Genomic DNA, 12,708 nt, shown 5'->3' with positions numbered 1-12,708 from the left:
TCTGATAGGACTGATTTCTGAAGTATTATAATAACAATGCCTAATATTCCTATGCATATCTTCAAAATGTAAAAGATAAGACAGTTACGGAAGCTAGATGCTTTAGTTTCACATACTGATCTATCAACGATATTCTCTAAATTAATAATTTTAAATTTTAAATTTTGAGAATGGCTTCTGTTTTTATTCATCAGAACTGGACATTTAAGAGACAACTAACAAAATTTCCTCCGCATCATTTCATGACCTCCACTTAGAATTCATTTGACGACTAGTTTTCTCCTTACAAAAACATATATCACAAATGAAACTTCATTAAAAAATGTACATTTGTCTTAAATATAATAGCTTACTCTGCATAAAGTATTTATATTTCTCAGTTGGTTGGATATGCCAGAGTCACTCACCACTATTCTGATTTTTTTGATGCGCCATCGTTGCCTTGCTTGGAGCAAAGGTTATTAAAATACATGTCTTCTGCTGCCTACACAGAAATTATGTCCATGTCCATATCTTATTGGGAAATATTATTTTCCTTACGAACAGATTAAAGATAATGGATTTTCATTTTATATTTTTTTGATTGTATCTTATCATTTTCATCTTCACTTGCCGTGTCCTCCACACAAAGTTTACGACTTAATTTGAAATTACCGTCTTCTTTTACTTATATTAAATTCATTTTATTTTCACTCATTCATTGTTTGCATCTTCTTTACTGTTTTGTCTACAGGTTTTTCCACTTTTTAACGGTGACAATTTATGCTACCCGTTTATATTGAAATATACCGTAAATAATCAACCGTAAGGGAAGCTGGAGGTTTAGCGCGCTATAAAACCAAGTTCACCCACAATTTTCATCGGAAATGCCTGTACCAATTTAGATCCATTGCGGTGATTTCCAACTTTTCGGTTTTACATAGGTATTGTCATTTGTGATACGGACTATCCTTTCTACTATGCTTTTGACTATTGTGTAGAGTTTATCAGTTCAGTAATTTTGTTAGTACCGTGGATGTCTATAACGTTGGTTGAATGTATATCACTGTTTTACCACTCATGTGGTCTTAAAACCGTTAAAGCAGGTCATATAAGAATTAATATTTAACGACATGTTAAAGATTTATGTCGAAAACGATGATCAGACGAGAAAGTAACATTCCGGATTTTTATTTAGCCGATCCGAAATATTTTTTTACAAAACAAATCAACAGATGCGATTTGGTCCCTACAGAAATAAATGGCTAAAGTAGCTGTAAATTGAAAAAAAAAATGAAAAATTTAACTTTGTATCGTTTCGTTTGTTGATTAGCATTATATGCGTTCATTGTAAAGTGAATATTTTGTTTTTGTGAAACTTACTTCCCACTGGTTAGTCAGTCGTCACTGGAAGGGTCGTCTTTGAACAATTATTTTCATATACTTGTTCCAATATACAACTTAACAGAATTTTAGGTACAGTTATCTAAGAAAAGTGTAACATACTCATAATCATTCTAGCTAGATTAAAATAAAAGTAAAGGGTAGAAAAGAAATTATCTCCGAAACTCGACCTGATGTAAATCAAAAAAGAGCTGTATTAAATCACGTTTCTGAAACAAAATATAGTTTGATTAAATTGTTCATAAACGACACAATCGTAGATAAGACTTAATCTTGATGAAGTTTTCCAATATAAGCTATATGTAAGTCGTTAAAATTTAGCCATACACTTACAAAAAATATCATTGTATTGTGCTGATTTCTCCTAAAGATATGAAAGGCGGGTTGTGACAAGAGCAATGTGTAAAGAAGAAAAGGTTGCATTAAACGTTTTTTGTCATCAAAATTGTTGTTTTCTATAATGACACTACGTACTGACAGCTAAGACATCTATCTATGAGAAAATTCAAAATGATACAGAGTCATGTTAGATTTCACTCCATTTATAACAAATACAAGTTCAATGTATACAAGTTTATTTTGCATGCAACAATTAATGCTGTAAAATCCTGATAATTTATTGCAGTGTATCCATCTGCACCATGAAAACTGATTTATTCAACGGGTCATATTTTTCTTTTCCTCGTTTGTCTACCCCGGGCTTGACTTTTTATGAGCAACTCGGTGGGTGTTTCTAGTTTAGCAGAGGACACTTACCCTACCGGTGCACCTGGTCCATGCTCCCAGTTTTTAATAAAGTCCGAGTTGCTCATTTGCTTCTGTTACTTTGTATATATGATTTTAGTTACTTTATATTCTTTGTTGTGTATGTCTGTTTTCCATGTCTGGTCTTTGTCCCTGGATTACATTCTTTTGATTACCGCTATAACCTTGGTTCCCTTGATTACTCTTGCAATATCTTTTTTTTGGTATTCTTTTTAATAGATTTATGGTCGTGTCAAAAAAAACTGAATTGAAAAACAAGCTCAAAGACATATGTTTTAGTGCATTATTCTAAATAGCAATGAAATGACACTTCACAGTCAAATATCTTGATCTTCACTTAGAGATCGATATCGATGGTAAGGAAACACAAAAACTCATGACCAAACCATACGACTAACGAGATGACTTCTTCTCATTTCCTTTCATCTGTGGCAACATCAATTGAGCACCTGCGTAAGGAGATTTCATACCATAACTCATATGAAATGCCAGAGCTTGCAGCTTGCTGATACTATGCGGAAATTACCTACCATGTTATACTTCTTACGATAAGGCTTCTGGAACAGGGTTATGTTGCTACAAGACGAAAGTCATCACCACAGAAGGTTTGTGGTCATCATGAACTCATAGATTGTGATGGTATATCCATCTGGACCATGAGAACCAATTATTTCATCGTGACATAAATTTCCTTTTCCCTTTAGTCTATCCTATACGTGACATTTTGGGATCAACTCGTCCCAACTGGGGGGGGGGGGGGGTGTAGAAAAGTAGAGAACGCATACCCAACCAGATTTTTGTTATTTCCTGTTCATTATGTGTGTCTACGTCTCTTCTTTATCTTAGAATATATATTCTTCTGATTTCCGCTCGGAATTTGGTTTTTCGTTCTTCATTGCTCTATCAGTGCTGTTATAATCTCGCGAATTCAAGCGGAAAGTAAATTATTTTATCTTGAAATAGGCAATATACAAGTACTTATAATCATTTTTTATCATATACGATATGGTAAAAGTTTCAAACAGAAACTTACATTAATTTCTTAATGATGTTTCAATATCTGACCCAAAACATAATGTTTTTACGACGATTGACATGAAAAATCTTTATTCTTATATTGCCAGGAATGGTGAAAAGTAAACCTTCTTCAATTCTTTAATAAAATAGAAATTGTACATAGCCTAAAACTACATTATTTTGCTATCATCTCCCAATTATGTTTCTATAAGTCTGTCGAAGTGACAGGTCTTGATACCTCATACGTCTTGGAACGTTTATGTTTATCTAACCCGAAAAAATCATGTTCGAATATGTAATTTGTCACCCATGAACAGACGAGTAAGCATGTCAGCGAAATCAACATTGTCATAGTTTTGTGTGGAAACAATTGAATGACTTTTCCCGTGTCATCAACGTAATGCCACGGGTACCGTATGACAGGGTCCAATCCAAGAGTATTCTCCCCTCCTGCAAGCCGTAAAAGTACTGCGACTACAAATGCCATAAAAGATCCGTAACCGTTTGTACTTTCAAAATATACAGCACATGTCAACTGAGGAAACAATATGACGTAGACTAAGTCGGAGCACAGTACCCATAAAGCGTATATAGACTTGACATATATTGACATAGCTGTTGTCATGGCTCCGAAAGCTAATGTAGAAATTCGAAGAACCCATATCTGTTCTTTTTCAGATGCCTGCAATAAAACAATGTTCAAAGAGTTTTAGCTTGGCAGTCAAGGTAGAAATTTTAAATAGTTGGTTAACGTTTTTGCCGACTGTTTATTTATTATTATTACTATAACTAATTTGTTGAAACACGCACTACACTTTTTTCTGTGATTTTGTAGAAATGAAATTTTTAAAGTGAAATAAGATTAACAACTAAGGAAAATTTGAGCAAATGGATGTACTTCCAAATTAGTGTTGATGAATTTAATCAGCTATAAATACAAAACATTTTTTTTTCTACGGGATGGACTTCCTTGTTTGAGACCTTTGCTTGACCTCATTACGAGACAAACACCAATAAAGTGTGTACAGTTGGGACAACTGCTCAGTCATACATATGTGTCGTCAAATATAGTGAACCGAAACCAAGGATTAAAAGAAACGAGCATTAAAACAAATCTATTATGTCTCAATGTTTTGCAAAAATTTCAAATACTCAATGCCCATATGTATCTTTTCAAACTTCAAAGATAAAAAAGACATTATGACAATGCTCAATTATTTAACAAGACAAGCAGACAAACAAACAAACACATACCAAAATATTTGTAATGTGTTTGCCAATGAGACAGTCGTCCATCAAAAGCTAAGCAAAGATCAATTCAACTTCTACAGATAATTATCCATAATAGACGAATACAAACGACGACAACCACCTGTATTGCTTGGAACAGATACATAAAGTATGTGTCATACTCTGATGTCCATTGATTTTGTGAAGATGCGTAATTATTTTGTTTTAATAGGTATGCAATTGTATATTAACCCTGTAATATGTTTCCATTCCGTCATATTGGCCTCGATATATGTAACGGCCCTTGTAGATGAGTTATTACCATAACAGCCACATTAACTGACCAATGTGATTTACCTTAAACTTAAAACAATTGAATTGTATATTAAAACAAAATATTGACCAAAATGTTATATAAAATTGACCTGATAAAATGAGTTACCTCTGACAACACCCCTTTTCAACCTATTAGATCGTAGATCCATAATCAATAAAATGAATTTTGAGCTTATTAAGCCATTTTTTGAAAATTGTAACTTACATTCCTTCTGAAAAGCCGTTTATATACGTTTCTGGCGAACATTCCACTGGCCGACAACACCTGTGAATCAACGGATGACATAACAGCAGCCGCCACTGCACCAAGACCGAACAAGGCGACGACCTTTGGACAAAGGTGTTCCATTACTAGTGGTAGAACCATTGGAACATCACTGTCTAACAACCTTGTATTTGTATTGTTTCCTGGATAATACGAGGTGCGGCTCCAATCTAAAGTACAATAGAAGTAAAAGTCTCGAATAAGAATGAATAAAAATGTGAATAAATGTGTTAATAAATGTTGAATCGTACTTTTTAAACTGTTCATACAGTCATACTTCTGCAATAAAGACATTTAAGCTTTAATATTTCAGTTGTACATAAACATTTAATGATGAGTGAACTAACTTGATACAATCTTATCCTATATGTCATTTCTTATCAAAAAGAATATGTTCGAAAATGCTTACCCTACCGGTGCACCTGGTCCATGCTCCCAGTTTTTAGTGGAGTCCGAGTTGCTCATTTACTTTTGTTACTTTGTACGTATGATTTTAGTTACTTTATCTTCTTTGTTGTGTATGTATGTTTTCCATGTCTGGTCTTTTTTCTTGGATTACATTCTTTTGATTACCGCTATAACCTTGGTTCCATTGATTACTCTTTCGAAAATGCTATTGCAGATATAGGTACTGCTGATCAAGAAAAAGATGCAGAGAAACATAACAAGATAGTTTAACCTGTAATCTGTAATTTTTTATTGTATAAAAGTCAGTTTAACCACGTTTTCATGCATTTTGTCATTTGTACATACCTGTTTGTGTCGCAATTATTCCCACTAAAAATGAGGGAACAACAACAATAAAACACCCAATAACTCCAAGATATGAAAGAATCTCTGCGGTTCTTGCTGATTTAGCTGCAAGCACTCGTTGGAAGTATACCTATATGAAACAAAAATAATAATAAATCATTTTCAAAACGTATTTAATGTTTTTATTTTAGTAGCAGTCCATAAAATGGGACAGTAGGCGATACATGCAGGTAACAAAACCCAACGAATTCACTGGTGTCTCATTCAGAAAGATAAAGACCACATAACTAATGTTAGTTTATCATTCGATCGTTCCGAGTTGAACTGTATATAGATTGAGAAAGAAGATGACGATTTTCCACTTTCCTGTCATCTGTGGCAACATCCCTTCGGCTCCTGCGTATGGAGTGTTCATATTACAACTCATACGTTATGCCAGAGCTTGCCGAAACTACGCCGACTTTTTGTATCGCACTAGAACTCTAACAAACAGGCTTCTGGAACAAGGTTATGTTGCTACAAGATTGAAGTCATCACTACAGAAGTTTTATGGACGTCATCATGAACTCGTGGATCGTTATAATGTATCCATCAGCACTATGAAAACTGATTTATTCAACGGGTCATAGTTTTCCTTTCCTCGTTTGTCTACCCCGGACTTGACTTTCTATGAGCAACTCGGCGGGTGTTTCTAGAAAAGCAGAGGACGCTTACCCTTCCGGTGCACCTGGTCCATGCTCCCAGTTTTTAGTGGAGTCCGAGTTGCTCATTTACTTTTGTTACTTTGTATGTATGATTTTAGTTACTTTATGTTCTTTGTTGTGTATGTCTGTTTTCCATGTCTGGTCTTTGTCCCTGGATTACATTCTTTTGATTACCGCTATAACCTTGGTTCCCTTGATTACTCTTCCACAGAAAGCTTCGTAATTTGGTTGGATTTTTCTATACCATAAATCACCTGTACTATATGCAGTGTCCTAGTTTTATATGGTCAGGTACATTAAATTAATATTGATATTTCTTCTTCATTTTGTTTGTTTTTTTTTTAAATAAACTTCGTCTTATATTTTTGTATATATGCATTTAATTAATAATGGAATACATATTAAAAAAATATTTTTGTTCTTGAAATTGAACATTTAACACGCTTGGCTGAGACCTTTAATCTTCCTGTTTTGGTTCAATCACAGATTTATTGTCTTCCCTTTGCAACATATTACCTGCCATGGTATACCACCCAGTATCATCTGTAACCAGCCGTCTATGTATACACCCGATGTAGTTGGGTCGAGTTCTCCAACCCATACCTCCGTATGATTAGTCCCCAAATCACCGACTGCATCATTGGTGATGGCAAAAGGTATAATCAACCACTAAAAAAAAAAGAAATCAGTGCATAGTTTAAGGAAACCATGAATACAATGCTACTCTAGAAAAACTGTACACAAAGCTTTTATGTCCTTATGAATCATATGATCAAAACGTCGTCAAAGAGGAAGGCTGATGTACCTCGATTTGCAAATCAAGTAAAAGGACATGTCTATATAAACCTTCTGATTCAAATACAAATTGATGCAATTAGCTGTGTTGAAAGAAAATACTATCGTATATTGGTCAACATATGACAAAGTCCATGTTTTGTACCAGGGAATGCTTAAAGTCATTCAGAGGGGGTGTAAATAGGAAGTGTAACATGGTAACTTGTTTTAAAAAAAAACGAGTCAGATTTTATTGAATTCCATTCACTAGTTTCAGGTGAGTTGACGAATGTCCATATCTTTTATCTTGAGAAATTTCCAATTCAAATCAAAGTCAATACGATAAAAAATCAGAATAAGAGGTGGACAATTTCATCGAATTCCAATCAGCAGAGTAAGAGGAGAGATACGAATAGAAAGTTGGAACGAATGAATGGACCGCATGATTAAAGTTTATTTTTAACAACCAACTGATAACTTACTATACCGAGAAACATGAATATTAGTTGTAGGACATCTGTATAGGCCACAGAATAAAGCCCACCAAAGAATGTATAGGCCACTGCAACACATGCAGCAACAATGACTGATATATTATAGTCGACCTGGAGTATCACAGATAATGTAGAACCTAAAATCAAATGAACGAAATTGTCACTGCAATATGGTAAAATATTGTTTTCATATGATATGCATAAAATTGTTCTGATATTTAAAAGTTATTTTGAAAATCGAATTTATTCTGCTGACAAGTTGACATTCTACATGCATTTTCGCTGTTTAGTTTTACATAAATTTTTTTTATTTACCATGAATTTTTCGATTTTTTGTATCATTACTTAACACTTTGAAAGACAAAGTATGATTTTAATAGAGCGATTTATCACCTTTTGTATCCAATGGGTTACCAATATTTTGGTCATATCATATTAAATAAACATTGATGTATGTATAACCTTTTCCGTTTTTTTTTTATTTTTAACCATCATTCGCAAAGTGTAGAGAAAACAATTAATCTTTAAAAGTCATATAAAGGATTCAACGGATTTTTTTTAAAATGATACAATTGTTAGAGTTAACTCGAAAATATTCGTTTAAATAAGCCTGCTTATGGTTCGATTCGATCCTCTTACGAAAAGTAAGGCAGAATGTTGAAACATTAAAAGCCTGTCATAATTATGACAATGTTTTTCGAAAGAAAAATATGTAATTGAAACGGATGGCTGAAACTTGTGTCATCATATAATCTTGGTAGGAAAAGGGTTTTACAAGCCTATGCCAGGTCTATCTACACTTCCTTCATAGTACTCAGAAATGAGTTCATGTGTTTTTATAAGGGTCCGCAATTCATAATCCTATATAACTTTATACATGTTAACGTCATATTGAAAACTGTCAAATTTTCTTCCCCCTTTTCAAATGAAGGGTTGTTACAAATTACCGAGCTGTTTAAGTAATTTTGATTGGTTAATGAACAATTTAGTGTAATTTTATGAATTGTACAGCGAGTAAACTGGTAAGCTTGGGGTAATAGAGTTGACTTTACCTTGATTGAAAGGCAACTACCTGGTATTTTAACATTCCAACTGATACGAACTATCTTATCAAGCGAAAACAAACCGAACATCTCCGGAAAATTGTCAATGTAAGATCGGTTTTGAATTTACATTATCAAAATATATAGACACTGAAGTAATAAACTTAATTACCCAATGCTCCAAGAACAGCAGCAACAACAAATATATCTCCTAGTAGAGCTGGGATATATAGGACTGCTCCCATTAGGTTACCGAACCTTTGCTGGAAAGGATCAATAAGAGTTGCGTATCCATTCATCCGCATTCGCCGTGCAAAGAAGAAACCACCTTGAACAGAAACATATTATAGCCATTCATTACAAACCAGTTTCTATAGGCGATAGTAAGTTCTAGTTTGACACATTCGGCATATAGTGGAGCTTCTCTTGTTCTCATCACAGTTTTAAAGCGAAAATAGATTATATATTTACGGATTTCGTTTTTGTTTATTGCCTTTTAGTGAACTTTTTATTAAAACAATCGAAATCTTGGCGTTCATTTCGATGTATATATTCCAATCGGAGATCTATTGCATTTCCATATGTTTACTTTCGTATGGTAAACTTTTTACACCTTTCACGGAGGCTTTCATACATCTATGTCAAAGGATGTTACAGACAAGTTTAAATAGGAAGTAAAGGGCTTCAAGTCAACATTTAATCATATGCTCGTCAAAAGAGGTCATTTGTATTGCATTCATAAAAATGAATTCATTTCTCCCTAAGAATTAAATTCTTATGCTTAGCCTTGCTCAAAGAAGGTAGGACAATATTTAATGAAGTGTTTTACATCAATATTGAAATGTTATTTCTATTCCCTGGTCTGTGATCCATAAATATTGCGACATGATCGTAAGTTTGTTTATGTGGCAGTTATCTCTTAAGCATCTGTATAATGAGACGTATTCAACTGTGAAAAAAACTTAAGCATATATCTTTAGAATGACAGAAACAAAGTTAATTTAAGAGTTTCATATAATCGTTGTCAAAAGTAGTCCATAACAGCAAGGAGCGTAACTCCCTGTTAAATATCACTAATCTCTTTAGTCATTGAATCCATATCAGCCTGCGTGAAAAAGTGAATGTCAAGGACTTTTTTGTCCCTCTCATTACATGTATTTGTTCTAATGGATAGTTTTGTCATGGTCGTATCACATAATCCAAGTAGTACATTACATTAAACTTGTTGTACCGAATCGTCCATGACCAGGAGGACACTCATATGTATACCTATGTACTAAATTGGATTATTATATCAGCCCAAGTGACTGTAGTGACGTTAATATTCATGAGAACGAAAAGGCATTTAATATATAGAAGGGTAATGCATTTCGTTTAAAATCTAAATTGATTTTTTGTTTGTGCAAAGTTGACAATACTGCCAATAAGGAGCTTTGTTTTGTACCATAGGGAGGTCAATAAAAAATATTGTAATTTGTTGAAGGATGTTTAAGGCAAACAGAATATCCTTTGTTTATTTTAACTTCTGCATTCCTGAGATGGAGAATTTTCGAAGAACATGAATTATACGTACCAATGTTCTTATATTTATACATTACTGAGTTTAAAACAATATTAATCGTTTATCTAAAACTAGCGCTACAAAATACTTTATTCTAAAATAATTAAGATATTTAAAAAAAATCATAGAAGGATAGCATGTTTAAAGAAGTCTTGAAAAGGGTTAAGATAATTATAGCCAACAGAACAGAAACCGGGAAAGAGAAATCAATCTTCAAAAACCGTGAAAAAAATACTAAAAAACAACCAACGGCAGTCAGGGAGAAACTTTACATACCATGATTCTGACTCACCCCAAAATACAAGAGGTGCAATGGTATTGGCATCGTGCACTACACCTTAAACAATTAAAAACCAAAAATTCAGAATCAAGTTCATTTCATCGTTTATTTAATTCGTGCGATTTTGAATACATAAGCAAATCAGAAGGGTGTGCTAAATAGAGAACAAATTACGATAGGAAAATTCCGAACACTTTTATGCATTGAAACTTTGCATTTACAACAACACATATTACAAATGTCTATATAAACCACAAATACTTTACTTCATTTAACCATTGGTAGAAATAATAATGTAGAATGATTCTTCAAGAGTACAACATTTTATTTTGATTTCTCTAATTAAAAAGTGGCATTGTATATCTGCATTGTGAATAGCTAAAACATGATATGATTTTTAGTGATAATTATCAAGGAACAAAAAGTTTGCAATTTGGAGTTTATACTCACTAAATCCTAGACAGACAGAATAGGCTACTGGAGCCTGCGATCCCACTAAACCACTGGCATATAGTGCCTCAGCTGTTCCATTGATAAAACCACCTTCGACCCAAGTGGCTGAAAAATTATCATGAAACCTTTTCTTTATTTTTTAAGGGAGGAGAACTGACTTTATTATAAAAAAAGCACAAAAGGACCATATTAACATTTTAAAAGTTGACATATTATAATTGAATACCACCACTGACTATAAAGTCAAACCACTCTTTAGACGCCTTCTTAAGTGGAGAAAATTAGTCACATAACACAGATGGTCTTTATAAACAAGTTTATTTTACGTTTAATGCACAACATAAAGATATTTTGATCATTCATTCTTGTGTGAAAAAATCATAGGTGAATACAGGTGATCGCCGAGACAAGTTTAAATTAACTTTAATTCGATCAAAAGAATAATACTGCTATATAAAGTTGTCGGTATACGGAATCTTTCACCTTTTAAGGTGGCGAAAATAAATTTCCAGATATCAAATAAGTTTCTAGGTCAAGTTCATAACACGATATTTTGGTAACAGAACATAGCATTATCCAGCTCATGACGATATTACTATGTACATATCCCTTCTAATTACATGATAAGGATGAACTTTAAACCGGTTTAACCATTAACCTTTCATTGAGGTAATGAGCCTACATTTTCTGTTTGAAATACATTTAATGTATATGTGCATAAAGTTTGAACGGAGGCTACTAAGAATTAGTACCGTAGATTTTTGCTTGACAATGCTTAGTGTGTCATTCGTGAATCCAAAGTATAGTCACATCATTTTGTTTTAAGTAGATTGCTTCGTAGCAATATACCATTTTTATTCAATGAATAAGTTCGATAGTTTTTTGTTTTGAGTACTTCTTGTACACAATTAATGTTTGGACTTAAATTGTAAAGCTACTGTTACATGTGATGCTGCTGATGTGAGGTTATTCCTTGAAGCATGTGTACAGCATATCAAAATTTGCAATATATACGATTGGTATTTTTGTATTTGTAGCTGATTCTTAAATTTCTTCAATTTACGTTAATGATAACTTTGATGAACTAAGTCTACATCTCCTATTTTTAAAAGTAAAACAATACCAAAAGTAGCATGTATTATTCAAATATTAAATGTAAACAATTCATTCAAGGCCTCCAGCTATACATAATCTGATGTTGTACATAATCCTACCTGTCATAGTGAATATACCAATAACCATGCCAATGTTGCGGCCAGCCAATAGTACATCCTCGCTGTTCTTTGTATTTTTCCTTGTCCTCCATGCCGCACAAAGACCAAGAATAAGAAATATGACATAAAAAATGATAACTGTAATGAGACCCGGAATGTACAGAGCCATATTTTAAAAGTACAAGGTAAAAGTTGTATTTCGTGTTTTTTTCCGCAACACTGAACATTATCTGATTTGAATACATCGATTGACGAGTTAGGATAAACATCTTTTTAATATATGAATGAGAATGAATGGAATGACCCTAGAAATTGATGCAATGCAGACGGATTACAGTTTTAGAGTCTTTAGTATTCTTGACATGAAAATACTTTTTAAAATTATAATTAGAAAAGTTATAAGTGGAGCAAACATAATAAAATGGTACAAAGGCTT

The 12,708-nt window shown here is 33.1% G+C and overlaps 1 protein-coding gene across 2 annotated transcripts; it reads right to left on the bottom strand.

Annotated features, from left to right (window-relative positions):
- Window positions 1-3,289: 3,289 nt before the first annotated feature.
- LOC148614465 (high affinity choline transporter 1-like) lies at window positions 3,290-12,571 on the bottom strand. Of its 2 annotated transcripts, none has more exons than XM_088588551.1 (8): window positions 12,273-12,571; window positions 11,056-11,163; window positions 8,937-9,092; window positions 7,710-7,858; window positions 6,970-7,122; window positions 5,750-5,879; window positions 4,937-5,166; window positions 3,290-3,847 (listed from the first exon to the last, which is right to left on the bottom strand). In XM_088588551.1, exons 1-8 carry the CDS (start codon window positions 12,439-12,441, stop codon window positions 3,371-3,373), a joined length of 1,572 nt encoding a protein of 523 aa, XP_088444677.1. In that variant the 5' UTR covers window positions 12,442-12,571; the 3' UTR covers window positions 3,290-3,370. The 2 variants fall into 2 exon arrangements, with proteins under 2 accessions (XP_088444677.1, XP_088444678.1); XM_088588552.1 differs by lacking the exon at window positions 12,273-12,571 and adding an exon at window positions 10,602-10,662.
- Between the last annotated feature and the right edge of the window lie 137 nt (window positions 12,572-12,708).

Source organism: Perna viridis, chromosome 6 (genome assembly GCF_037379345.1).
Source record: "Perna viridis isolate PV_CMFRI_1.1 ecotype Kerala chromosome 6, ASM3737934v1, whole genome shotgun sequence".
Taxonomy (NCBI): Eukaryota; Metazoa; Mollusca; class Bivalvia; order Mytilida; family Mytilidae; genus Perna; species Perna viridis.
Note: the sequence above shows the minus strand (reverse complement) of the source record. Positions and strands in the feature narration are given on the sequence as shown.

Coding starts and splice junctions, on each gene's coding strand:
- LOC148614465 (XM_088588551.1), bottom strand. CDS start 12,441: ATGGCTCTGTACATTCCGGGTCTCATTACAGTTATCATTTTTTATGTC. Junction 11,164..12,272: donor TGGTATATTCACTATGACAG/GTAGGATTATGT, acceptor ATAATTTTTCAG/CCACTTGGGTCGAAGGTGGT. Junction 9,093..11,055: donor TTCTGTCTGTCTAGGATTTA/GTGAGTATAAAC, acceptor TTTCTGTTCAAG/GTGGTTTCTTCTTTGCACGG.